The sequence below is a fragment of the Temnothorax curvispinosus genome, unplaced genomic scaffold (assembly GCF_003070985.1).
Source record: "Temnothorax curvispinosus isolate PA1 unplaced genomic scaffold, ASM307098v1 QBEX01015484.1, whole genome shotgun sequence".
NCBI lineage: Eukaryota > Metazoa > Arthropoda > Insecta > Hymenoptera > Formicidae > Temnothorax > Temnothorax curvispinosus.
The window spans coordinates 204,556-229,454 of record NW_020225264.1 but is presented as its reverse complement, the minus strand read 5'-3'; the positions used below and the strand labels follow the sequence as shown (position 1 = coordinate 229,454).

The window sequence follows — 24,899 nt, the reverse complement described above, 5'->3', positions numbered from 1 at the left end:
TATATCAGGTAGAAGAGAGAAAGAGAAATGATAAAATCAAATTTTCTTACTCGGTAGCCCTTCTCCCCGGTGCCTCCAACTTCTCCTCCCGCTCCTTTCTCGCCTTTGGGTCCGGGGGGTCCATCGAGTCCAATGTCGCCTGGAGGTCCCTCCGTTCCTTCGGGTCCAGGTATCCCAGGAAATCCCGGTTGTCCTTTTATTCCCTTACAATTGCATTTGTACGAGTCTTTGCAGATCTGTAACACATCGTAAATAACTGCATAAGGGAATTTTTTTGTAGAAGAGTTCGGTACGTAGATTGTCTCTTTTTGGTCGCGATCGATTTCGACGAGGTCTTATACCGGACTTAAACCGCTACTGAATTTCACCAATAAGCGGTTTAGCACGGTAAGCCGACCGTGATCGAACTCAGGATTTATAAAATTTGATTTATCCTGAAAAACGTATAACACGTCGGGAAATAGGACGCCCTTGCAAGAGAGCTGTCGCGAAATTTAATATCTCTAATTTCATGCTCGAAAACGCCACTTTATTAACGTTGCCGAACGTTGCGGCGATAATTGGGAAATACGCTGCGCACTAACAGAAAATAGTACATTACGTAACTTGATAAATTTATCTAGAATGAAAATAATACATCTGAAGGACGGATCTCGTTGTGAGGGCCGCGATAAAAATTGATTAAAAACGGTTTTGTTATATCGTTAAAAAAAATCGGGGACAGGGAAGAGGACAGAGGAAGAGCGCATTGATTGCGGCCAGTGGCGTAAGCCTGTAAGCGAAATTAATCATAGACTGAGATTCGAAACGAAATACTAGGGATACTTGTTACACTTTTACAATTTTTTTTATTTTTTTCAATACAAAGATGGGACGGATTGTAATCTAATTTCAATTTTGCAATTTTCGTTTGCATTTCGGAATCGTAAATCTCGTTTTTAGACTTTAAACATTGTAAAGCGTAGTGCCTGCACGCCTGTTTAATGAACAAAACAGTCATGCTCTTGGACAAAATTGTAATGTTGACAATATATATAGTTAGTTAATTCGTTCATGAAAAAAGTTACTTTTTAATAAAATATTTGATTAATAGTTTGATGAAGAAGCGTTTAAGTAACTGATGTTTCATATATAAATTAATTTTATCTCACACTAGTTCATATCATTTCTAATTAAATAAATTAATTAATGCATGAAAATTCGAGCAAATTAAGCGCGCATTGCACTTCTCAAAAATTCACAAAGTATTTATATCTATTAACAAATTCTTCGCTTAATTAATAGCATCAGTAAGTAATCCCACTACGCCATTGCCTCGCGAAGGCCGCGCTCTATTTGAATAACGTGGAAGAGAACGAAAACGGAATCGCGCTTCCACACATTTGCCTTGTAGATGAAAGTTTTGCTTGTGTCAACGACGCACTCCGGGACCGAAAGCGCGCGCGCTCTCGAGGAACGCCGTCGTCGTTCCTCGTTATTCTTTTCTCTCGCCCATTTTCTCGCTTATCTCGCTACACATGCCTCATTTTAGTTCCGCAGCTTATGACGCTTTATCGTTTGTCTCGAAATACGATGCGCGCAGCGGAGGCAGCAAAGTATTTCTTTTTATAAGACGCGAGGGGATTATCGTTATACCTAATAACGAATAAGAAACCATGGAGGACACAAGCTTAGAATCTAAGAACTATTTTCTTCAAATTGGGAAGTAACGAAAGCTTCAATAAAATTGTTAAAGAAACGTGAAATTTCAGAAGTAATACAAAAATTCTTTTGTTCGTGGATTCACCATCATACAATTTTGAATAAAAAACATTGTTTGCGACGAAATTTTGATTTGGAGAAATTCATGTAATCTTTACAATGACAAATATGATTTCGTCAGAGACTTTTTAAGCACTAAGCTCAAGGCTATTGTCTTATCTCAAGGCTATTGTTACTTGTGCAATGATATAACTGTTGCAGTATAATCTCAATGTCACTATTACGTTACTGCGAAGGACGGTGTCGTTCTATTAAGTATCGTGGAAGAGACGATCTGGGAATGTAACTGTTTATTGCATAAGAATATTAATAAGTAATTTATTCTTCATCGTTGACAACTGAAAGTTTCCATAAAGTGGAGAAAGTATACATTCGTTAAACTCATTTCGCTACATTAAATATAAAGATTGGGGGAAGTAGATCAGTGTGACATTTACATTTTTAATCGTGTATAACTTTCGCATATAACCCGTTTAAATATATTTCAACATGTTACTATATTTTATTTTATTTCATTAATTTATGTAATTATTTAAAAGTACAATCTAAAAATACTAATAATTTTACGCAAACAAATTTTTTTATTAACATCCCAATAAAATTAAACATATTTTTTTCTTTTTTAAGTAACTGCTTGCACTATACCTTAAAATATAAGACACGATTTAAATTAAGGTTGTAGTAAGGTTGATCATAATGTAAATGCAGCAGCAGTAATCGAATTTTTGCAAGTCTTAAAAGGTAAATTGCCTTTACTGAATGGCGCACGAAAATGTCAAACTGCCTAAATTCGCGGCGTCGGCGTCGTTGCCGCTTGGCAAAGCCGTCCACGTGCGCGTATTATCCCGTAATATCAATATCGCGCCATCAGCGTAATTCATGCAATTAACTTAAACGCGTGGGATCGCTTAACACGGCTCCTCCTGGCAATCTCGGCGAACGCGGACAAGATTCCGCGCCTTCTTCTTCTTCCTTTATTTTCTTTTTTTCCGTCAATAAAGAAAAACACATTTCTTACCCAGTAAAATAATATAAAAATGACATATAAAAAATGATAATTGAGCATATAAATATTAATATGATTTATTTTATATTATTATAATACTGAACATAATGTTAATATGTTTAATATTAAAATATTAAAATATATTATTAAAAAATAAGTAAAGTTCTTTTCGGTTAGATAATTAAATTGTTAGACGCGCGAAAAAACCGGTTTGTGAAGATCCCTCTTCTCTTCCTCTTTAAGTTTGCCAACTTCTGCCATAATATGACGATATCCCGCGACTCCCGCGAGATGCGTCTTATGCGTTTCGATCGCGCGGCCTCGGCGCGTAACGATATCCTACCAAATATGTAACGCAGGCGGCACTCTCCCTGTTTCCACGCATCAGCGACATGACGTAACCCAGCACCAGCCCCGACGAGGAGGAATCCGCGTAGCTATACGTCGTGACATAATTCCACGATTACGCGCGCGAGAGGGCGATCCGCCGGGAATTATGCCTCGTTTGTGCGTCGCGCACCACAGTCGGCTCCCGTCAAGAAGGCAAACGTCTCTCGCGAGAATGCTCTGATTTTGCGAAATAGCTTTGCTTACATCTCATTTAAGCATCTCGCATTTGCACTTGAGTGAGGGGGTGAGTGTAGGAGCTGAACATTAATAACTAGTAACACAACTGAGAACTAATTGTTATCTTTATTCATGACTCCTTTGATGAGAAAATTGATTCTTTTTTTATGAAAAATATAAAGAAACTAACATTTTTTTACGTTAACAATTTAAGAAATGTTTTATTTTGTAATTTACATTAGGATCATTACAGAATACAACGATTTTAGGATTTATAATTCTTTCTTATTATTAGAAGAAATTGTTTACAGTAAATTCGAGATTAATTGGAGATGGTTTAACTTAGACACAGCGGGACACAGTAAAATGGCGGTCGTGTGGAGTAACATTTAAGTTAGGTCAGATTAGTGTCACGTCGTAGATTAGGCTAGTGTCAGAGTGGTCAAGGTTTTCTCCGATATATTCTTTTTCTTTATCAGAAAAAAGAACACTTGTATAGAAGCGCTTTTTTTTCTCTCTTTCGGACGTTATCTGTTATCGCGGAGAAATACATGCACGCTTCTGAAATTTGTCGCACTATTTACGGATTGTTTCGCAATCAACTCAGTATATTAATAAATCGGAGTAAATCTAAGACTTTTGATATATAATCCGTTTAAAATTATATATTCGGCGCACAAATATACGCATTCCGCGGAGGAGTACGAAACCATATGGCACATGGTTTCGTTTAAGAAAACCGCCTGGCGTAATCGCCACGCTAAGGACCGGTGCGGCGAGTATAAGTACATTGGAGTGTAAGTACGAGAAGCCTCTTGTGTGGTGCTCTCGCGGTTTCACGTATATGTATATACGTGCGATGCTGTGGAAAGAGTTGAGCGCGGTCCCGCGTAGCTAGCCGTTTTCGTCGAACAGCGGACGTTTACGCGAGCTGATGATTCCAAATATTTAGGCTCGCCGGGAGGTTCGTGAACCCCCGATTCCAAATTTACACCATTACGATATACGCGCTCTCCTATTACGTCGAAGTTTAATCCCGCAATCCGTGTTGGAAACGTTGACTCGCTTTTGGCAATCGATTATTCTCGCGAGTTTAACGAGAATTATTCTGGGAATGGCCAAGTAATTGCTCTTTGGGAGATTTTTAGCTCCTCTCTATAAATAACTCGTAAATATAGATAGTAAGGCAATAAATTGTATAATAGCTATTGTTACTATATCTGTATTTAGAAGTTATTTATAGAGAGGAGCTAAAAATCTCCCAAACTATATTACTTCTCCAGTCCCAGAATATATGTATACATATATAAAATATTTATACATGCTGTGTATTAAAAATTAATATATTTATATTTAAGAAAGTTAACTTTTTATAAATTGAACACTTTCTAAAGCGTCAATGTGGATTAATGACGGCAGGTAAATTCTTACGGCCGCGACCAGGAAGTACTTGCGACGATAAAGCCGTTTATTCAGGACTACCCAGTACGTGCGTCCCGATGCCATTCTCGATTAGTTGTGGATCGCCAACGCGACGCCCTCGCAATTGTACGTAGCGCCACGATAATGATAATGCACGCTTCGAGCCTTAACTTTGCCGCAAAATGGCCTGTTCGCTAATCGGTTTGAGTTCAGCAGGGAATCAACAGGTGTATTCGAACAGCACGAGAGAGATAGAGAGAAAGAGAGAAAGATAGAGAAGAAAGTAGCGATAGAAAGAGAGAATAAAAAAATGCATACTATTAACATTTATTTTTAGATACACAGTAAAAAGTCGTGCGTCCAAATGTTAAAATTTTCTTGTGTTACCAAGATTTGACTATTATTTCAATGTAAAATTAACATACAACAGCTATGTTATTATTTTCGTAACATTTTCATGTGTTATATTTATGTCAACGTGATAACTAACACTTTATGTATGTCATTTAGAAATTGAATATTATTTTGAGTTCTTTTAACATAATTATTTCAAAAAACCAACACGTCTTAAAGTTATTTTAACATAAACAAAAGTTAAAGTAAATTTTCAAATAATCGTAAACTTTGACATATAAAATAATCAAATTTACTAAAATATGTGTTAATATAACTCAAAATAAAATGTATAATATACATTTCGTAAGAGTTACATTAAATCAGACGAAGCAAAGTGTTATATCGACATTTTGTACAAGTTATTTTTACATTATTTAAAGTTAAAAGAACACATATAAATGTAAAATATAGTGTCAATAAATTAACATTTCTAATTTGTCAACAAGTAACACACGATGAATGAGTTATTTTAACATAAAATTTAGAGTGGACTTTCTCTGGGACATTTGAAAAATGTTACGATTAACATTTTATTTTTTACTGTGTAAAGAGATCTTTTTAAGTAGCGACCAATGACACGTTATTAATTTACTAAAAATATCGGTCAAAAATGCTAAAATATGCTGTAATATATAAATGAAAAAGTGAAAGAAATTTAGAGAGACACAATTTGCACTCGAAATCTTAATATTTTTTTTATCTTGCGCTGCAAGGATCAATATTCGATAAAGATTGCAATATTACAGAGATATAAGTTAACAACTGCATAAAATACGAATCATTAAATAATGATTGGATCATTAAATAATTATTTCATCCGCAAGGAGACTAATTTTTATCGCCAAACGGACGTGATAGATTTATTACGTGCGCCAGACTGTCGTGTACGAAAGGGTCCCTCGACGGGTACCCGTGAGATAAGCATGAGGATCGTTATAATTAAAACGAAACGCGAGAGATGAAATCGTGGCGCAACGGGCCCCGACATTAAATTACGGCCACATTTAACCGCGTAATACTTCGGCGAGACGAATCGATATAGCCGTCTCATCTGGTCGCTTTAAAGCAACTCGTCCGTGCCTCGCCTCGGCTCGGCTCGATTCGACCGGTTCATTTGGTGGCGGCGGCGGCGATATCTTCGTGGTATCGACAACGTCGAACTTTCTCGCCGAGTTGCATTGCATTAATCGTGTGCGCGAGGTAACGCACGGACATGCTCTCTCGCCAGAATTTTCAATTGCACTTTATTTCGAGGTACCAGCCAGATTTCCGCCGGAGATACGAGATTTACCGTTGACGCTAATGGAAAAAATAAAACGTGTCTACACGAGAAAATTCTTAAATTTTAATTTTTGATTAATTGTATTACTTGATTTTTTTTCCTGTCGTTCTTGCAAGCAAATTTTTATTCCATATTTGCAGAATAATGTCCATTTATATGAATAAATAAAATAAATTGTCTCTTATTTTGTAAACCATCACAGTTTATAAGAGAATTCGTCATACGATAAAGCAAAAGATTTAAATAAATCGAGATATAAAAAGTTGAAGTGTATCAGTTTTTTAATCACATCTCTCAAATTTTTTCTTTAATTCTGTCTCCTTATCGTCATTTCTAAAAGATAATGTTCGAACTAATAATATATGTTTATAATTTATTTGAAACGATTTCTTTCGCGAGGAATTTACAAGGTTTTGCTCGCCTTTTAATCATAAACGCCACAAATGCCATTAATAAATGTCACTCCGCCGATCGTATCGAACGAGGAGGCGGACGATCGTCTCTTCGGACTTGACGGCTCGCGATGCAAGGAATCGGCGAGGCAGCATCTTGCGCGAAAGGCAGGGGGGCAACGTTCCCTCGAAATCTGCATAACGTGTAGTAATATTAAGCGTCCCCTGGTTTGGTCGGATAACGTCACCGTCCGCAGGAAGATACGCGCATCGCGACGTCTTTCTCACCGTTTTTTCGAACTGCTTCTCCTTCTCGCTCGTCTCCTTCTCTCTCTCTCTCTCTCTTTGCCCCCTCGTTCTCTCTATCCACTCCGGTCCGGCGCATTTTTTTTCTCCTCTCATCGATCTCTGCCGCCTTTTTGGTCCCGGGTCCTCCTCTCGTTCTCTCTCTCTCTCTCTCTCTCTCTCTCTCTCTCTCTTTCTTTCTCAACGTGTCTCGGGTCGTCGCTTCGAATAAAGGCTGTCGCGCGCAGAAATATTTAAGAACTTGAGACGACGCCGCTCGAAAATCAATTCGCGAGCCGGAGAGTTATTAGGTCTTCGTGTTACTTTTAGCTGCGCTTCTTTCACATTTCCCGTGTTTAAAACGAAACGAGCATAGACGGAGAAGAGAGCAAAAAACGCAAAAATGGATGAAAAAGAAACATAACTATATAAATAAAAAATTTTTAACATGTTTGTAATTTATGTTTGTGAAATTCAATAAAATAAGGTCTGTTATAGACAATTAAAACTTAATTCAAAAAAAAAATAAAAATACAAAGAAAAGAATCTAAATAAAAGGATGATATCACATATAGCGAATTGAGCAAAAGCAAATGGTACGTTAATATTTTGTGGTCGAGGATAATTATTAAATCCTTTCAAGTTTAGACTCGTCATTCCTAATCAGGAAGGCGTCTTGAACGAAGGTATGACTTAACACTCGAAAAAACGAGAGTTAAGTTAAATGAAATTAACATTGTTGTGCAAAGTTTACAGGACTCATTTTTATCTATCTAAAAATGTTCAAGTTTAGTATAACACGAGGATAAGACCTGAGTATCGCGTCGGGGATATCATTCTGAGCGATTATTTCAGACGTATTAGATTTCCTCGCTTTAGCGTCGAGCCTTCCCAGAGAATCATCGAGACGTACCTACGGGCTTAGGTCAGCTTTACGGCCATAATCATGCGTCTCATTCGCCGAAGTGCCAGTGCGACCGGCGTAAGTGTTGACCCCCATAAAGGATCCACGTGTCGCCGTGTGCGAACGCATGGGCGTCTGCAATGGGGGCTTAATCGCGGCCCGTTAGACGATCACGAGAATCGCGTGTCTGGATATCTCACCACAGTACTGAGAATGATGCTTAAAATATAATTGAAAGATACAGAACGCTAACTAAAGATATGACATCGTAAAAATAATTGTGGACGCGAACAGTCCACAATCTTAAAATTCCACGATCGAACAGTCTACAATTGTAAAGTCTTGCAAAAAAAAAAACTGATTTTCAGAGTAATTTGTATTTTTGTCGTTCAATTTGTACTTTTCTTGTAAGAGAAAATCATCAGAGCTATGAAATTTAAATAAATTTGATTGCAATTTTCTTTCTTAAAATATAAAAATAAAGAACATTTTTAGTAAATAAGAATTGAAACATAATATGTGTAATATAAAACATACAGATTGTGTAGTAGTAAAATAAATTAAATATATTCTAGACTTGTTCAGAAAAATAAAAATATTTAAAGCCTTTGGCTTATTTGGATAATTATATAATTATTACTCCAAATTTTTATCATCTTAACATACTTCACATCATACAACTCAGAAAAAAATATTTGCAACATCATCGCGCGAGAAAAAAAATCTGAGGGCGCCTATGCATTGACCCCCTCGCGGTTAAACGAGATGAACCAGAGATTCTCCGCAGCATCCTTGAAGGATCGATCGAGGATCTCTACCAGATTTTTTATTGAGAATTCGTGGCCAAGCCGCGAGCGCTGATCTCACTATCGATATCGCGCATTATCTCGCGTAATATCCTTAAAGAGGCACACGATTCTGCTTGGAATATTTTGAGAGAACACGTGCGAGAGACTTCATTATAAACACTGTATCGAGAACGGTACAATATCGAGATTCTGTTGTATTAAAAAAATAATATATTTTACGATAATCCTCAGGAGAACTTATATATACAAGGTTATACCTGTATCCCTAAAATTTAATATTTTATTTTAAAATGTTGATTATTTCCGTGATAATTTATCGCATTTAAAGAAAATTTGAAACAATCGCTTCTTCTGGATATGTGCAATATGTGATGACAACTATTTTACAATGTTTAAGAGTAAATATAGGATTTAAAAAATTTGTATTACGATTTTGTCGGAAACGTTAGCTAGATAATCTTACCGTGTTTACACGAATCGTCGGATTTCGATTTACTCAGATGAGAATAAATATCATGTGTCCGTATAGCATCGAAATCTGGACTCGGCAGAGATTATACCGGTTTCAGTTCTCGCTAAGAGGAATTCGCCGAAGGACTTGAACGGACGCCGCCAAGAGGCAGCGTCTCTCGTTCTTTTTTATTTATATATATCGAGCGTCTTTCGTGTTGCGTTTAATTACGTTGTGCAATAAGCGTTGCGTAATATTTATGTTACGGGATTTTTTTTCCACAAACGGCTCGACGTACAGCGTTGCTCAACTTGGTATCGCACTTGGTGATATCGCAAGGGAACGGTGTGGGACAGTATAAAATATACCTTGCATGTAATTTTGTACGATTAACTTGTGGAATAAATTACAATCAAACAGTTAATGGAATCAGTAATGAACGACAATTGTATTGCCAATTTAAAGGAACTACGAAGCTACTCGTTTCATGAAATCGAAAGATCATCATGCTCGTTTTGTAAGAAATTTATATCATCTGCAAAAGGGATTAATTTCATGGAATTATCTCGCAGAGAAAACTTGGATAATATTCTCTCTTTACATATTTATCACATATTCAATTTATAGGAAATTCGAGCAAAAAATTTAGTTATTTTTTTACAGCATCCGTTTTTACGTAAAACTTGTTGTCCCCTATATCAAACTACAATATATACGATCTTGATATTGAAAATAACGGCAAAAAATTGTATAATCGGGAATGTATGATGAGTTTGCAGCGCGCAACGCGAGAGATGGGACGCTGTCAATGATTTATGATCTTCGGGGTTAACGAACACTATAGGATGCATGCAGCGTGGCATGAAATTTTTTGTGACTCTTCTCTACCGTGAAGTATTGGTGGCATAAAAGCTCGTAATTTAGCCCCGCTAGGTGGAATGTTGTAAATATATTTAAAAGATTAAAGTTACGAATAGAAAATAGATTTTAGTGAACCGAGGGAAAATATAGAAATTAAAATTAATCATAATTAATCGCGTTATTCTCTTTCTGTGATAAAAAATATTGGTATTGTATTAAACATTTTTGACTCTTATAAACAATATTATTAAAATATTTAAAATATTATTTTATTAAATAACTTATTGTATAAAATAAACAAATTTGTAATTTAAAATTTATATTGAAATTTATACTTATTTTATATTAAATATAATAACAATCGTGTCAATTACATTAACATTACACTGTAACTACTCAATAAAAGAATGACCTTTTTTGAGACTTAATTTTTTTATTATTAGATTCTATATAGAGAAATCAACAAAATGACCTGATATTTTTCTGCATTGGTTGCCACAAATAAAATTGAAGACAAACATTATTTTTAGCGTACAGTATTTGGAACGATCAAAAGTTAATCGTTTCTATTACGAAGAAAAATGACTAAAGTTATCGAAATCGTTAAATTATCGAGAATCAAGAAAATTTTTTGTCAACATTGAATATTAAATCATAGCGATATGTAAGTGCGCGAGGAGTATTGCGATCGATATTTATCATCCCATTTGTTTGTGACATCAGACGTTAAAATAGACCGCGTCGCAGCATCCGCCGATCCGCGGGTGAAGAGCAAGGTTTTCTGCGTTACGCGCTGCGTAAATGGATTGTGCACGCGGCGGCGAGCATCATCCGTTAGCGCGTTTCCATCCAATTTTAATCGCTCGCGTTTCCATCGCGGATCAAATGTCACGTTTAGCGTACTCGCCTAAACTCCCGCGTATTATTAATCGCGACGCGGCGCCTTCGTTAGCTGACCGTCGACCCCGGCTCGATTTCGAAAGTGCAATAATTTATCGAGCCTACGATCGAATTCAGGGCCATCGGATTATTTAGCCGCGCACCAACAAGTTGACGTATAATGTAATTGATCAGTCGATGTCGATTTCTTTTCACTTTGTGCATGTTCGACAGATATATCTTAGTACATGTTTATGTAGCAGTGTTAGGATTATTGAAACGTGTTGTTGAACAATTCTTTGCATAAAAATAACTTAGAAAGAGAGATTTTATTAATGTCGGCGTTTCTCAACTTTCAAGATTAAGGATTTGCTTTGATTAAGATTGACTTTAATTCTTATCGATTCAATTTGGCGAATAATGAGAAATTAAAAAAGCAGATTTTAATATATGATATGTATTAAAATGCGTGATGTAGTTTCTATAAATCTAATAATATCCTTTTGTATTTTTATAACAGTTATAATTTTCTATCTTTTTATAACTTATCTCAATGTGTTATAATTGTACTCTCTAATTTTGTAACGATACCGTTCAGGTCCTCAAGAAAAATTAATTGTAGCGTTAACAAAGATGAGAGCAGTGGTATATAAATATAATCCTATTTTTTTTTTCATATGGATGTTGTTAAGTTATAAGTTACGCTCTACATTCCGCCCACGATTTCTTCCTAAGACCCGATCTCACAAATTTTTTTGAACGCAGCGAAATGCGGCTTCGCCGCTGGCCGATCTACTTTCCGGCTTAATTTATCGGCGACACGTGAGGAAGAAAAATATCTCGCGTAGTAGTACGCTATGGATATATCGACCGCCTGCGGAAATAGAAACGGATATGCAGCCGCCCTATTTTTGGGGCACGTAATCGATATCCGGGGGTGCGTAGAGGCCGCGAGAGAGGAATTCTCGAATGCCGCTCGCTGAGAAGTTAATCGTTCTCGCGAGCCCGGCGAACGTGACGCGACTCTCGTTTTTCTCTCTGCGGAGGAACGGACCGTCGTAAAGATGAGCAATGTTGTTTTCGGGATCGGTAGGCGCGAGGCGATTTGTTAACCGGCCAGATACAACGCGTGAGATAATTTGACACGAGAAGAAACTTCGTTTGTGAAGACTCAGTTCGGCGAGACGTGTCTCGTTTTCTCCATTCGGTGAATTGAGTTGTTTTATATGATGTATGATACTTTTCACTAAATCAATTTGACGTATTAATCCTTGACTTGTTAAGATTCAGCCATAGGTAGCCCTACAGAAAAAATTAGTTCAGTTTTCCGCACAAATTAATATTATTCTAAATTTTTTTTACAAAATTATTATTTGTATTAATTATGACACAGAACAAATTAAAATTTTAATAAAATACAAATAATTTTTCTTTGATGCATAAATTAAATTGTACCTCGTAATTCGAATTGTACAATAATAAAAACTCTTCTATAAGATAGTATATTATTGTAGTCTTTTGCTAAGATATAAGACTATATCATATGTTATAAGTCCATATAATTATGAACATGTCGATACCTATCTTTTTTTATGATAAAATCAAGTCCAAATTGAATTTAAGATCGAGGAATCTGGGGCAGTCTGTATTCGAAAGCTATCGGCTTTCCAGACATGAACGATCCTATTTTAAAGAGTTCCAGGTCACCCACCCCCCTCACGAAAGTGTTAAAGCTTTCCCCAAGCAGCGCACATGATTCCTACAAAAATAGATTCCCCGTTCGTGTATAAACCGATTACTCCCGAGGGAAACCATTCCTCTTCCGAGAAGAAGAAGAAGAAGAAGAAGAAGAAGCGTATGACGTATTCACGGCCCCGATAGAAAAATACCGGGTCGGCCCCTTCTTCGGATTCCTCAGTACTGCGAGCAGATTCAAAAGAGAAGTGTTACAGATCATGCCTAACCCTTTGAACTCTCGCAACTTCTTCGGTGATAGCGTATATGTATATCGAGGTTACTCGTTTCGTAAGAGATATTGCGTCCACCCCTGGATGTTCCACATAGATCGCCTGTGACGGATAAGATACGTCCGACCGAATATTAGCGAGCAATTTCGGCTTAAAATTTACTCATACCGCATATAAAATTTTTCGTTTAATTCTACGCCTGATTAATTAAAAAGTAAAGTCAAAATTACAAAATGGAACTTGATGGACTTGATACTGAGACAACTGTCAAAGTGCGAAACGTTGTTGCAATTATTAATATCATTAAGTTGGCTAATTCATATTTCCATAACTTTGATAATACGTATCGATAAACACTGTTAAATATTAATGGACAAAATTTAAACCAACAGTTTGAGTTGGATAACATTTTGTTATTTTCAACTACCATGTATGTTTGAAATTGAGGTAACAATGTATTTGATCACAAAATAATATTATTTCAACTCCATTGGTTTAGTTAAATTAATGATATATTGAGCAGGAGCAGTGGCAACCTATACAGAAATGGTTAAAAATGGCCATCGAATTGAGTATATAATTCGACATTACGAATTTAACTCATAAATAAATATACATATATATATATAGTATCTGTGCGATAGAGATTTGTCGCTATATATTTAATCACATACTGCAGTCCGGTATTAAAAATTAATAAAAGACTTGATTATGTACAGATATTACAGATCGTCCATTAATACACGGCTTTGCCAAACGAGATCCAGGCGGTGCGACCACCGAGAGTGACATCACGCTCCAAAGTTATTTATTACAAACGTGAATGAAACAGTTCAGCGTGACAATCGTCGATAAGAGGCCAGCCCGGGAGCTCGAGGGTGAAGGAGGATAGGCCGTTTATGGTTGTTCCGATAACCCGCTGTAACTCCAATCGCACGTGCGCGCTGGCGTGCTCTTCTCATCTCTCGATTCCCGCATCGCGCACTCGTCGGGTCGGGTCCCGCGAGTTCGTTCTGCGTTCGCCACGAATTCTCGGTATGCGTGCACAAGGGAAAGAGAAAGAGGGGGGGGGAAGGGAAAAAGATTGGGAACCCACGAATTTAATGAACCGCGCGCGCGCGGAGTTTATCGCCGCCGGCTGACGACCGGGGCTATTCTGTGCTTAATTTCTTACGGAATGCAACAGCGGCGAATTTTGCGGTAATCACGAGTATTTATGCTACTTTGGATGACGAAGGGTAGTAATTACGCATTCCCCTCAAAGTAAATTAAAATTTCATGAAGCTAAAATTATGGAAATTAAGTTGAGAAACGATTAAGCCTCAAAGTTTCTTGTTCTATACCTCAATTGAATAAAATATGAAAATTGCTAGTAAGATTTGTAACAATTGATAGCGACGCTTCGAAGCGATAAAGACGCAGGATCACCAAACGCATTTTATTCATGATCCAAATACGTGTTTGTACGAGAGTTTGATTTACGTGATTGCCCCCTGGATAACATTCGACACGATTATAGCATTATCGGGATTTCCCATTTCGCGGAAGACAAGGAAGAATCGTTCGCGCGGTATCGATAGTAGTGATATAATAATTTCGCGACTTTTACGAGCGAGAGATCATATGCGAACGAGTCGCGAGCGTCGGAGTTATTACAAGTGCTCCTGCTCCGCGCGCATCAGCATCCGCCGCGAAACGGCTTCGAAGAATTACATTATCGCCGCGTTTATCGCGCGCAATGAAGCATTTATTCGCGGCGCAAGTATAAATAATGTTTGCAGCCAGCGAAAGTAATATCAGCGAGAGAGTTAACGCGCGTTAATTATTATCGGGCTGCGCGATTACGCGGGAGTTAAGATTACGCCGCGAATTTAAGCTGCTCATGAGTTTCTTATAACAGCAAGTTAATAAAGTTTGCAATTGCAAAAAGAAAGAAAAGAAAATCGCACGATAATGCGATCGATGATATGCAAAAAATGTATAACGTGTGGAGTTTTAGTCTCGGATAATCGCATGCTTATATTTTTACAAGCGCTTTGTGTTTTCTTATTTCGCTACCTCGGGGTGGGTGATAAATAAGGTCTAGAATTTAAGCTGACGTAACGCCGGGAAATATGTAACGACGGAATCTCACAAGCAGGCGGCACCGCGGCTGCGAAGCAACTAGCGCACGCTCCAAATCATAACACGTATATAATTAATTGAAGGATCATTCATCGAATTGACCGGAGCCTTTCATTCATGCCTCCAGTGGGTAATCTTAGACCTATCATTCACGGGATATCGCCCACGCCGCCGCATGAAATACGTCTACCAGCTGGAGATCCATGCATGATGCGTGTTACAACAGAGAATCCCAAGCCAGGCTCCCATCGAAATTCTCGAGAGATTCTGTACGAAAAGTAATAGGTTTTCAACAAGTAATATTTTTCACTTTCAAGAATCGATTTAAAGAAAATTCGTGTTTACTGAGCTTGTATTTCTGATAAATGATTAATATTGAATATCGAGCAATTTAATATAAAATAATAAAATATTAAATTTTTAGATATTTATATTATATGAGAGTTACTAATAAAGATCAAATATTAATATAAAAATATTTTCTTATTTTAATAAGAATGTATTCGTAACTAGATATTAGATATTAATTCTCATTGTAAAATCCTAAATATTCGAGTTATAAAACGGACGGGATCGAAACCTAAGAATTACTTGGCAATCTCTGATGTCACTGATGCCTGATTTTTCGAAAATATCATCAGATCTAAGCCGATATATTAACGAATGCGATGTTACTTCGACATTTATCGACATCGCCTACGCGCGTGTACATCTGTTTATATTACTATTACTCATAATGGAGACCAATGTCGCGCAACGCGCGATGCAAATTAGTGTTTGCAGTCGCCTTGGGAACATTATTCCACGCCTGCGGTTTGTTATATGTATAGACAGCCGTCTACTCGTACATATGACATCATACTCCAAAGCCATTTAACACGAACATGTCAGTGGCCACTATTGACCGCCTTTCCTGCTTTCATCTAGTAACGCGTGCCGCATGGAATGTGTCATGCGTGAGAGAATCACAGATGAAGAGACAGATACAATTTACGTGTTCAATTACGTACTATAATTGGCGCAGTTTATGTATAATTTAAATATTCGACGTTAATTAATGCATCAGAAACATTATAATAAGTTTTCTTGCAATAAAAAAATACTTAGAAGAAGCGTAAACGTAAAAGTATTATATAAACAATATATGTAGTATCTAATAAATTTTTCCGAATTACGATAAAAAAAATCAGCGCGTTGTAATTAATTTTTTGTATGGATTACCTTTGAAGTTGGATGAATCATTTTTTAATATCCTGCAGGGCTTCTATTAGCCGCGAATGAAAATGAATAGGAACGCATTTGAATAAATGCGATCACTTTCAATAACGGTTGATCATACGCGCGCCGTAACAAGTGACAGCACCGCGCGTGATGTCATTTGACAATCATCGCGCCTACATTGTCGCTAAGCTGACGGGACGATAATAGCTACGTCCAGCCCGTCGAAGCTAATTTGTATTTTATCATGAGGTAATCCCTACGTCGTTATTTTCGGTTGCAATCATAAGCGACTCCGCTCCGTTCGCGTGTAACTCTAAAAATACCTGGGACTTTCGAGGCGATTCGAATTTCGACAAAAATAGTCTTACAAGCAAATTTCATGTTCCCGGCAAAGTCGTAAAACACCGGGTAATACACGCTATCCTCAACTCTTTGCGTTCCAAACTATAGTTTCGACGAATAAATTTCATATATTTGTATGCAGTATGCATCGTGTCTTTGCTACTTTCAAATCAAAATAACTTAGGTATTTATTATTCATAATATTCTTAATAATTCAAATATTTTCTCATTTTAAGACTATTTCGTGTAAAAATAAATTTCTGCAATTAGGAAAATTTTATAAAAATCTGAAAAATAAAATGCATGAAAGCTATAATTATCTCGACCACGTCAACTATAACATTTTAAAAAAAGAGTGGAAGATACATGGATAAATGAGCACGCATAAATAAGAATTAAGATTGAGAAACAGAAGTTTGGCGCTGTTAATTCTAAAAGTTATATGATTATCTCTAATAATCATGGTCATTAGTCTAACAGTCAGCTGATGTAACGTTAAATATTATTGGATTTGCGCGGCATTAGCGACGTGGGCGTTACGATGATCTCAGTTTTCAACTCTTAAAGACAAACGTGTCATTGATAATTGTGAGCCGTTTATCTGCTTTCTATTTCGCTCTTATCGATGAGTCTATTTCTTTAAATAAATTATACGTGATTGCACGGTACTGCTATGTGTTTATGAATATAATTATTAATAGAGAACAGTTTCCGCATTTGAAGTTCTTTTTTTTGATAGACTATAAAGTGTTATAATATTTGTATATAAATTAATATGCAGTTCTAGCAAATTTATATAGAATTTTGAATATATAATATTCAATATCGAACTAAATAAAATTATAAATATATATTGTATTTAATAAAATTACTTTTTTTTTAATTTACTCATTTTCTATGCCATTGTCCTTGATTTTTATAAAATATATGCATTAACTGGATTAATTTATATAACTTATCATTGTGTTTATCTGAAACTTCATTCGAGTCGCGCCATCGTAAAGTGGCAGGATAGTCAATAAGAGTCAATTACGGACTCGCAATAAATTAAAGCGTATGACGTCACTTGTTCGAAGTTTATGTTATTGCAATAATATAGTTTGCAGTAACGCATTTCAAATAAACAGCTTAAAAGCTTCGGGGCAGTTTGCGTTATGTTATCTTAATTACATTTTCACGCTTATATGGAAATGAAAGAGATGTGAAAGTAATTAACCTGTTTATAAATTATTAAATTATTAATCATTATTAATATAATGATCGGCGATCCAAATGTTTTTAGGCTATTTTGCGACTGAATGATATCATATTATAATGAGATGTAGTAACATATTGGAGAATATGTCATTGACCCGCTAATGGCTTTTCCTTTCGTCGCGATGACGCATTCCATATTATATCATCTTAACAAACCACGACTAATGCATCGAGATTCGAAGCTCGCTTTCAAACACGAAAATATATAGCTGCTGTCAAGTGTATCCTTTAAATTGCCGCCTTGTCATTTGCGCTATCAGATGCCATCATAAAGCGGAAGGTTAATAACAACGTGCGAACGACGTGTTTGGGTTCAATTGCGCGAAAACGTGATGTCATCCGCGCGAATGTTGAAAATACACCGTTATCCAATAAAGCGAGTTAAGAGTTGAATTTATAAATACGACGAGTTACGATAGCAAATTTTCAACTTCGATGTTAGTTGCACGCGTAAACATTTTGTCACAATTTTTTTTTCATATATCTGTAATAAATTTTATTTTAGATTATCCTCGTGCGGTAAAATTATTTTCGTGTTAAAAGAACAGAAAAAAGAAGCTGTAATGCCCTATCTGTGGCTGTCCTAAAATAGAATTGTACGTATCGTTTAATTTCCGCGGTGTGTGTGTGAGTGCGTAGGTGAAACTGTTTTACATATACCGCGGCGTAATCTTTTAATGCGGACACATTTTGGGAAACCACGCATAGAGCAATATATTGAATCGATGCGGTGGGTGTAAGTTTATGGCGCAGACAAAGCGCGTTCTGTTCATCTCGAGTTTTTCCTTAACTATCCGTTAACGCATATCAAATATCGCAAAAGAAATGTATCCATATCGACGTATTACAACTTCAATCGGTCTCTTCTAAATTTTGATAATATAGGGTTAAACGATACAATAGATATTAAATGCGTGCGTCTAAATGTTACGGAGGGAGGGGGGGGGCATAAATCATTTCGTTATAAAATCGTTCTTCTGGTTCCTGACCCCGACTTATAAGAGACTACTCAGAAGTGGACGCACACGCGACAAGACAGATGTTAGATCGTCTAACGCTCCATCATGTTTCGTCTGCAAAACGAATACTTGATCCGGACTACGCGTCATCCCACAGCGCTTGTCTCTCTTTTAGAAGAATAACAGGAAAGCTTTATCGTTATCGCGGCAACGGCACGAAGACACTCTTCCTACAATTCATCGTCAACCTAAATATTGCGATTTCGCTTCTGTGAATTATTTCGTAATATTGCCACTCGCAATAAATGTCTTTATATTATTGCGTTAGACACTTCTCTATAAGGTTACGCAAGTTGTATTTTATTTCATGCATTAATGTTATATGGATAAAAATAACTATGCGGGTTCTCTGTTCAATTTGCCGCATGTATAAATAACTTAATTTGCAGTCCGTTTTTGACACAATTTTGTCAATGTATTTCCTTATTTCATGTTTACTCTAGCTTTTCTGCATTTTTTGACGTATTATCATGATGTAATTCTATATCTCCGTGAATTGTACAGTAAAGTTTAACTTATTTCCCAAACGAGATAAAAACTTAAACAAAGCGTAGCAATGTACATATACATATCGATCTTTGCTGAATAATTTAGTGATAAAAACCTACGCGCAAGCGAATCTCCAACCGCGTCCGGCTTAAAGATAAATGGTTATTATAGCTGTTCAGGCGTGTTAGAGAATAAGATAATATCTACATTGATATTTCTGTAGAATTCATTCAAATTTTAGAAATTTGAAGAAGAAGATAATATCGGGTAATGGGGCGGGCGGGGGGAGGTCCTCGTAGGTGTAGACAAAATTGCATAGCGCATTATTCATAAAAGATATTTGTATGAGATAAATGGTGGAAGAAGCTATTAATATAAAGAAGATATAATCTTCATCACAGGAATGTATAACAGCTGTGTCTATATTTTATCTGTTTGTATATGCCATGGTTCAACTATGTTATTAAAATTATTGATATTATATACATACAGGATATACAATATTTCAGTAAAGATTCTTCCAAGGTCTTGAAATTGTCTCATTCGAGTGACTGGAAGTTTTAGGGTTTTAATTTATTTTAATTGTGGATTTAGCAGATTCTTGTTGATATGCTATTTTAATTTATTGTACGTTTCTTAGTTCGCGCAAAATTTCATTGTGGCGGTACTAGTTGGAATGTCGGGTGTGTGAGGGGACGATTCAGTTCACCACGCAGCGGATTCTCACGATTCTGAATGACTTCGGTACAATAACGAGTGACCAGTCCGAGGAGATAAAGAGACATATAAAAACGCCGATCCACCGACTACCGAGCAATACCGTTTCGTCTTCTCCCCCCATTGTGCCGAAAATCTTCTTTCACGTTTTCCGCAACGAATACGTCCTCTGTCCGGGCGTCGAAATCGCTCACCGGGCGTTCTGTCTACCGGGTGACTTCAACGACATCGGCAAATATAACTCGTTTGCGTGTAAATTATATAAATTACCGTTGAGTATATTATTACATTGGTCACAATCTAATATAAAAATTTATTAATATAGGCAGAAAAATATTATTTGCACAAGAGTAATAAATATAATCTCTGTGAGAAATATTATCTAAATTATCACATAAATAAATATATTGTCATAATTAATAGTGTGTCTGGAATCATTCGTATTATTAGTAATTTACAATGTGTTAGGTCTCTTTCCTAATATTTTCCATAATCGACCAAGAAGTTGTATACATTCTCGGTCAATTATGTGAAACAAATTGATCACGAATCTAATGATTTTCTCGATAAATACGTTCGAAAGACGCGCCTCAAAATTTAGCCAGGAAGATATTAACGTTTCGCGATATTACGGAAAGTGAAGCCGGAATAGAGGAGCGTACACGCATGGTAGGTACACGCATGGTAGATTACGCATAGTCATCGATTAACTGAAATGCCGTAACGTAACGTCTATTTTGCAACGAAATTATGTCGAATAGCTGTGCAGTTTCAGGCTCTCGGATTACACGGCGCCCAGAGTCATGCTGATGGGTGCTTTTCCACGTGGGTCTCTTACATTACTATCGGTTTCACGCTCGATGTAATCATCCGTTACACATCGCTCGGTCTTCTCTCTGATCGCTACATGAACCGGTTTACACACCACGAAATTTTGTACTAGCTAATTGCACGTTGTGCTCTTGGCGGAATCACGTTGCATTCGTCATCTACCTCCCGTGGAGTTCTATTGATCTGATTTGTTCTGATTGCGAGAATGTTGGACTAAAATTCTACAGTAATTTCTTCCCAAGTGTTTCTTTCATGTAGATATATATTATAATGTTTTAAGCAAGACTATATTATTATTTTATTTATTGCAAATGTAATGTTTAAAAGTATTCCTATCAACTCTGATTTGTTTTCTATATCATTAAATATATTATTAAACAAGAAAAGCGTATTTTTTAAAATAACTTTTTTTTAAACGCGCGGCGTAATATGTTAAAAAATGGCAAGCAGCGATATAATGTAAGATTGATATATATATAAAATTATATGATTTTTTCATCGTGTTAAATCTTTTCAGGATATCCTATACGATTAACAATAATTACGACCAATGTCTCAAGTCACCGTAGATGATTTAGTGTAATTTAATATTCTGTACAAATTCTGTAAAAAGAAATTCGAATCTGGAATGTTTTTCGCTCCAATAAGCACGAACAATATATGCCAAGTCCGTAACGGTCAAAGTCCGTGCGATCAAAGATAAAAATCCTGTCATCGGTGCTTTGTTAGGAAAGAACTAATGATCTCTAAATCTTTTCTCATTTCTATTATTCTAATTATTGTCTTTTCTATTATTGTCTTTTCCCTACCTATAATGTTAATACTGCGATAGAGTATCGAGAATAGATTAATTAGAAATGTTATCTTTCGCAGCCTGTTTTAGTACAAGTAAATATGACCGTCTGAGTTTAATTTGTTTAATATTGAAAATAGTGTTTTTATTGTCAACATAAATTAAAAATCAAGCATGCAGTTGCACGTTAAGAGAGAATATAATAATAAATCAGTGTCTTGTACACACTAAAGATCTGTAATTAAATAATTAAATCATCGTATATCATTTCCTCATCTATTAAAAATAATACAAGCAAAGTGTTCATTCATTAATCTAATTGAAGATCGGTAATATGACTCGAGAACACGAATTTCAGATTGACAACTGCAATTGCGGATGAATGTGTAATTAGTCAGAGCGATTGATGATCGGGATCGAGCTGGATAATATAGTTTTGGCGTTGAATAGACGTGCAATGTGCCGCACACGGATATACGATATACGAGATTAATTTCATCCCGAGACGAGTATTTATGCCACGGAACAACCGGCAGGTCAGCGATTGGCGTTTAAAGCCACTCGTCTGGTGTTCCCACGCATTGTGGCTGGCACGAGAGGTTGGAATTAGGCTCCGTAGAGCCTTACCTAAGAGCGATAGAAGTTGCCCCAGATGTGGAGCGATATTAGGCTATTTCTCCGGAATGTCGTCGCCATCCGCTACGTTAGCAAAACACACCCACATTCGTTAGCATTGGAACGGCCGAGAGTTGATGACTCCATAGGACAATAGTGTCCTATTTCGTGAATGAAACAGTAGAAGCGAGAGAGGACGAACCAATCTGCAGTCAATGGAAAACTTGGAAATCAATTGACAATCCGCATCGTAAGTATCGAAATATATAAAAACAACGGTTAATTAACGGTTAATTAACACACATTTTTCAATTACCATTATTTCTAATTTTTTTCTAAAATTGAGCCTTAGAAAGAGAATTTCACAGTTTAATAAATATAAAACTATATTCTTCGTGTGTTAATTTAAATAAATATGTTTCCAAAATATTATATTAATAAATGTTTAAATTTAAAAAGATTTTTTTAAAACAATTTTTAATACTGTTCTAGAAAACTGAAAAAAAATTACCTTCTTTGTAGAAAAATTAAACATTCTGCCGAATGTTAAATCGTAAAATTACTCGTCTACGCGGAAAAGAGGAAGGGGGTTAATCTGGGTCAAAAGTAGGCGAAGTGCGGTTGTAATTTTCGCGTTACACGTGTTTTACGATTCACCACAAATAGACGGTCGATGAAATAGCGTATAAGTTTGCTCCATAGGAGCTAGAGTGACTTCCATAGAAATTTATCATCCTCGGAGTGCGTGCTTTTGGTAGCGACAACTGATTTTTCGCGCTTATGAATCATCGCGCCAGATGGTAGGAAGTAGAATGAGGGAACGTAAATTGATAAAGGCTATTCAAACTATCTAATAATACTTTAAGAGTAATGAATGGGATGCGGAGAAAAATAACGAGATGCCAAGAAAGAAACCAATATCAAGAAATTAAAAAAAAATTCTTTAGCTTGTTATTTAAATTTATTTCCGAGATTGTTGACTTTGATGTCAGAATCCCGAAATCCAAAATGGCGGTTCCAAACATGGCCGACGAAAATGCAGAAAGCAGTTGGAGGCGGATAGCGATTTTGTTTCGGAGATTAATAACAGCGAAAAAGACAATTGATTTTAGGGAGATATGGCTATCAAAATCGTTATTTCTAAAGAAACTTTCTTTCGATAAGAATATATCATTCGATTTCCGTTGAAGCTGTATCGTGATCGCGCGTATCACGACGGCCGACAGCTGATTTCCACAAGAGATGATTATCGCGAATGTATTACGTAATCACAACCCACATTCCCGGCTTCGTCTCAATTATGACTACGGCCGCAATACTGACGGCACTGAAGACAACGGTAATTCGATCGACGCGTAAAAATGTGCCTCGTCGAGATTCGTCCCGACGTGATCTTTTTAGTGCGCGCTCAACTTCCGGTTCTCCAATTCGCATGGACTTCGAACTTCGACGTTTCCGTCTCGATCCCACCATCGAGCTCACCGCGCGCGCCGTCCACCTGACTCGATCGTCATCAGCGATCTAAGAGGGCCGTGCCCTCTTAACATTTGCGATGATCGACGCGACGTTATCATGCATTCCCCGTGTCAGACCATCGCTTGATCGTAACTCCTATATCAACCCCGCGAGGACAAAAGCGAGCGTCTCGCCGAAAGGGTTCCACGTTCGCACGGGCACGAATTCGCGGTGGTGCGCGATACATTCCAAGGACGTTTCGCACTCACCACAGCCTCGGCGATCGGTATCCACGTGGCGGCGTGCACCAGTAGGGCAAGGACGCAGGTGATTCGCAGGACGAGCGGGACCGGCCGCGAGATGCCGCGGCTCGCGTCGCCGATGATTCCTGACGTCGCCGCGGCCCTGGGCCGCATCGTGCCGGCCTGGGGTCCTCCTCCTCCACCACCTCCTCCTCCTCCGCCTCTTCTTTACCTTTCGACCAAACCTGGGATCCTGGCGGTCCTGGCGGACGGTCCCAAGGGTGCCTTCACCTCCGATCCTTCCTTCGTTCGCTTCTCGCGGTGCCCCAAGAGCGCGGTGCCCCAGAGTTCTCGTCTGTCTCGATAGCGACGACGTGCGGCTCGGCAGTATCGGCGCTGCAGAAACCGCGCGCCGCTAAAGCTCGTCGTCGGCCAGCCTGTCGACGCACCGCGTGTCGAAGGGCCAGACAGACGGCCCGGTTAGCACGTCCTCCTGATCGCTACACACAGACGGGCGGACACAAGGCAGACCCGAAGGCGGTGGAGGAGGTGCTCGCTCTCTCTCTTCTCTTCCTCTTTTCTCCTCGTCTCTGTCCCTCCCACCCTCTCCCTCTATCTCTCTCTTTTTCTCCTTCCGTCGCTGTCTTTACTTGCTCCGGGGTCTCTCTCTTTCTCTCTCTCTCTCTCTCTCTCTTTTCCTCTCGCTCTTTCGCGCGCGCTGTATCCTTGCGCGCTCTCGTCGGCGTGCTCTCGCGGCACGCTCACGGCGGTGGCGCGGCCTCCCTGACACACACGGGCCCCGCTCGGCTCCC

At 37.6% G+C, this 24,899-nt stretch overlaps 1 protein-coding gene across 1 annotated transcript in view; it reads right to left on the bottom strand.

Moving 5' to 3' along the window:
* Positions 1 to 24,687, bottom strand: part of LOC112465751 (collagen alpha-5(IV) chain) — a 54,076-nt gene extending 29,389 nt beyond the window's left edge. The window contains exons 1-2 of the mRNA XM_025033473.1: positions 24,115 to 24,687; positions 51 to 236 (exon numbers count right to left, since the gene is read on the bottom strand). Coding sequence (XP_024889241.1) covers positions 51 to 236; positions 24,115 to 24,261 — 333 coding nt within the window. The 5' untranslated portion in view covers positions 24,262 to 24,687. The remainder of the gene's footprint in view (positions 1 to 50; positions 237 to 24,114) is intronic.
* Positions 24,688 to 24,899: the final 212 nt, after the last annotated feature.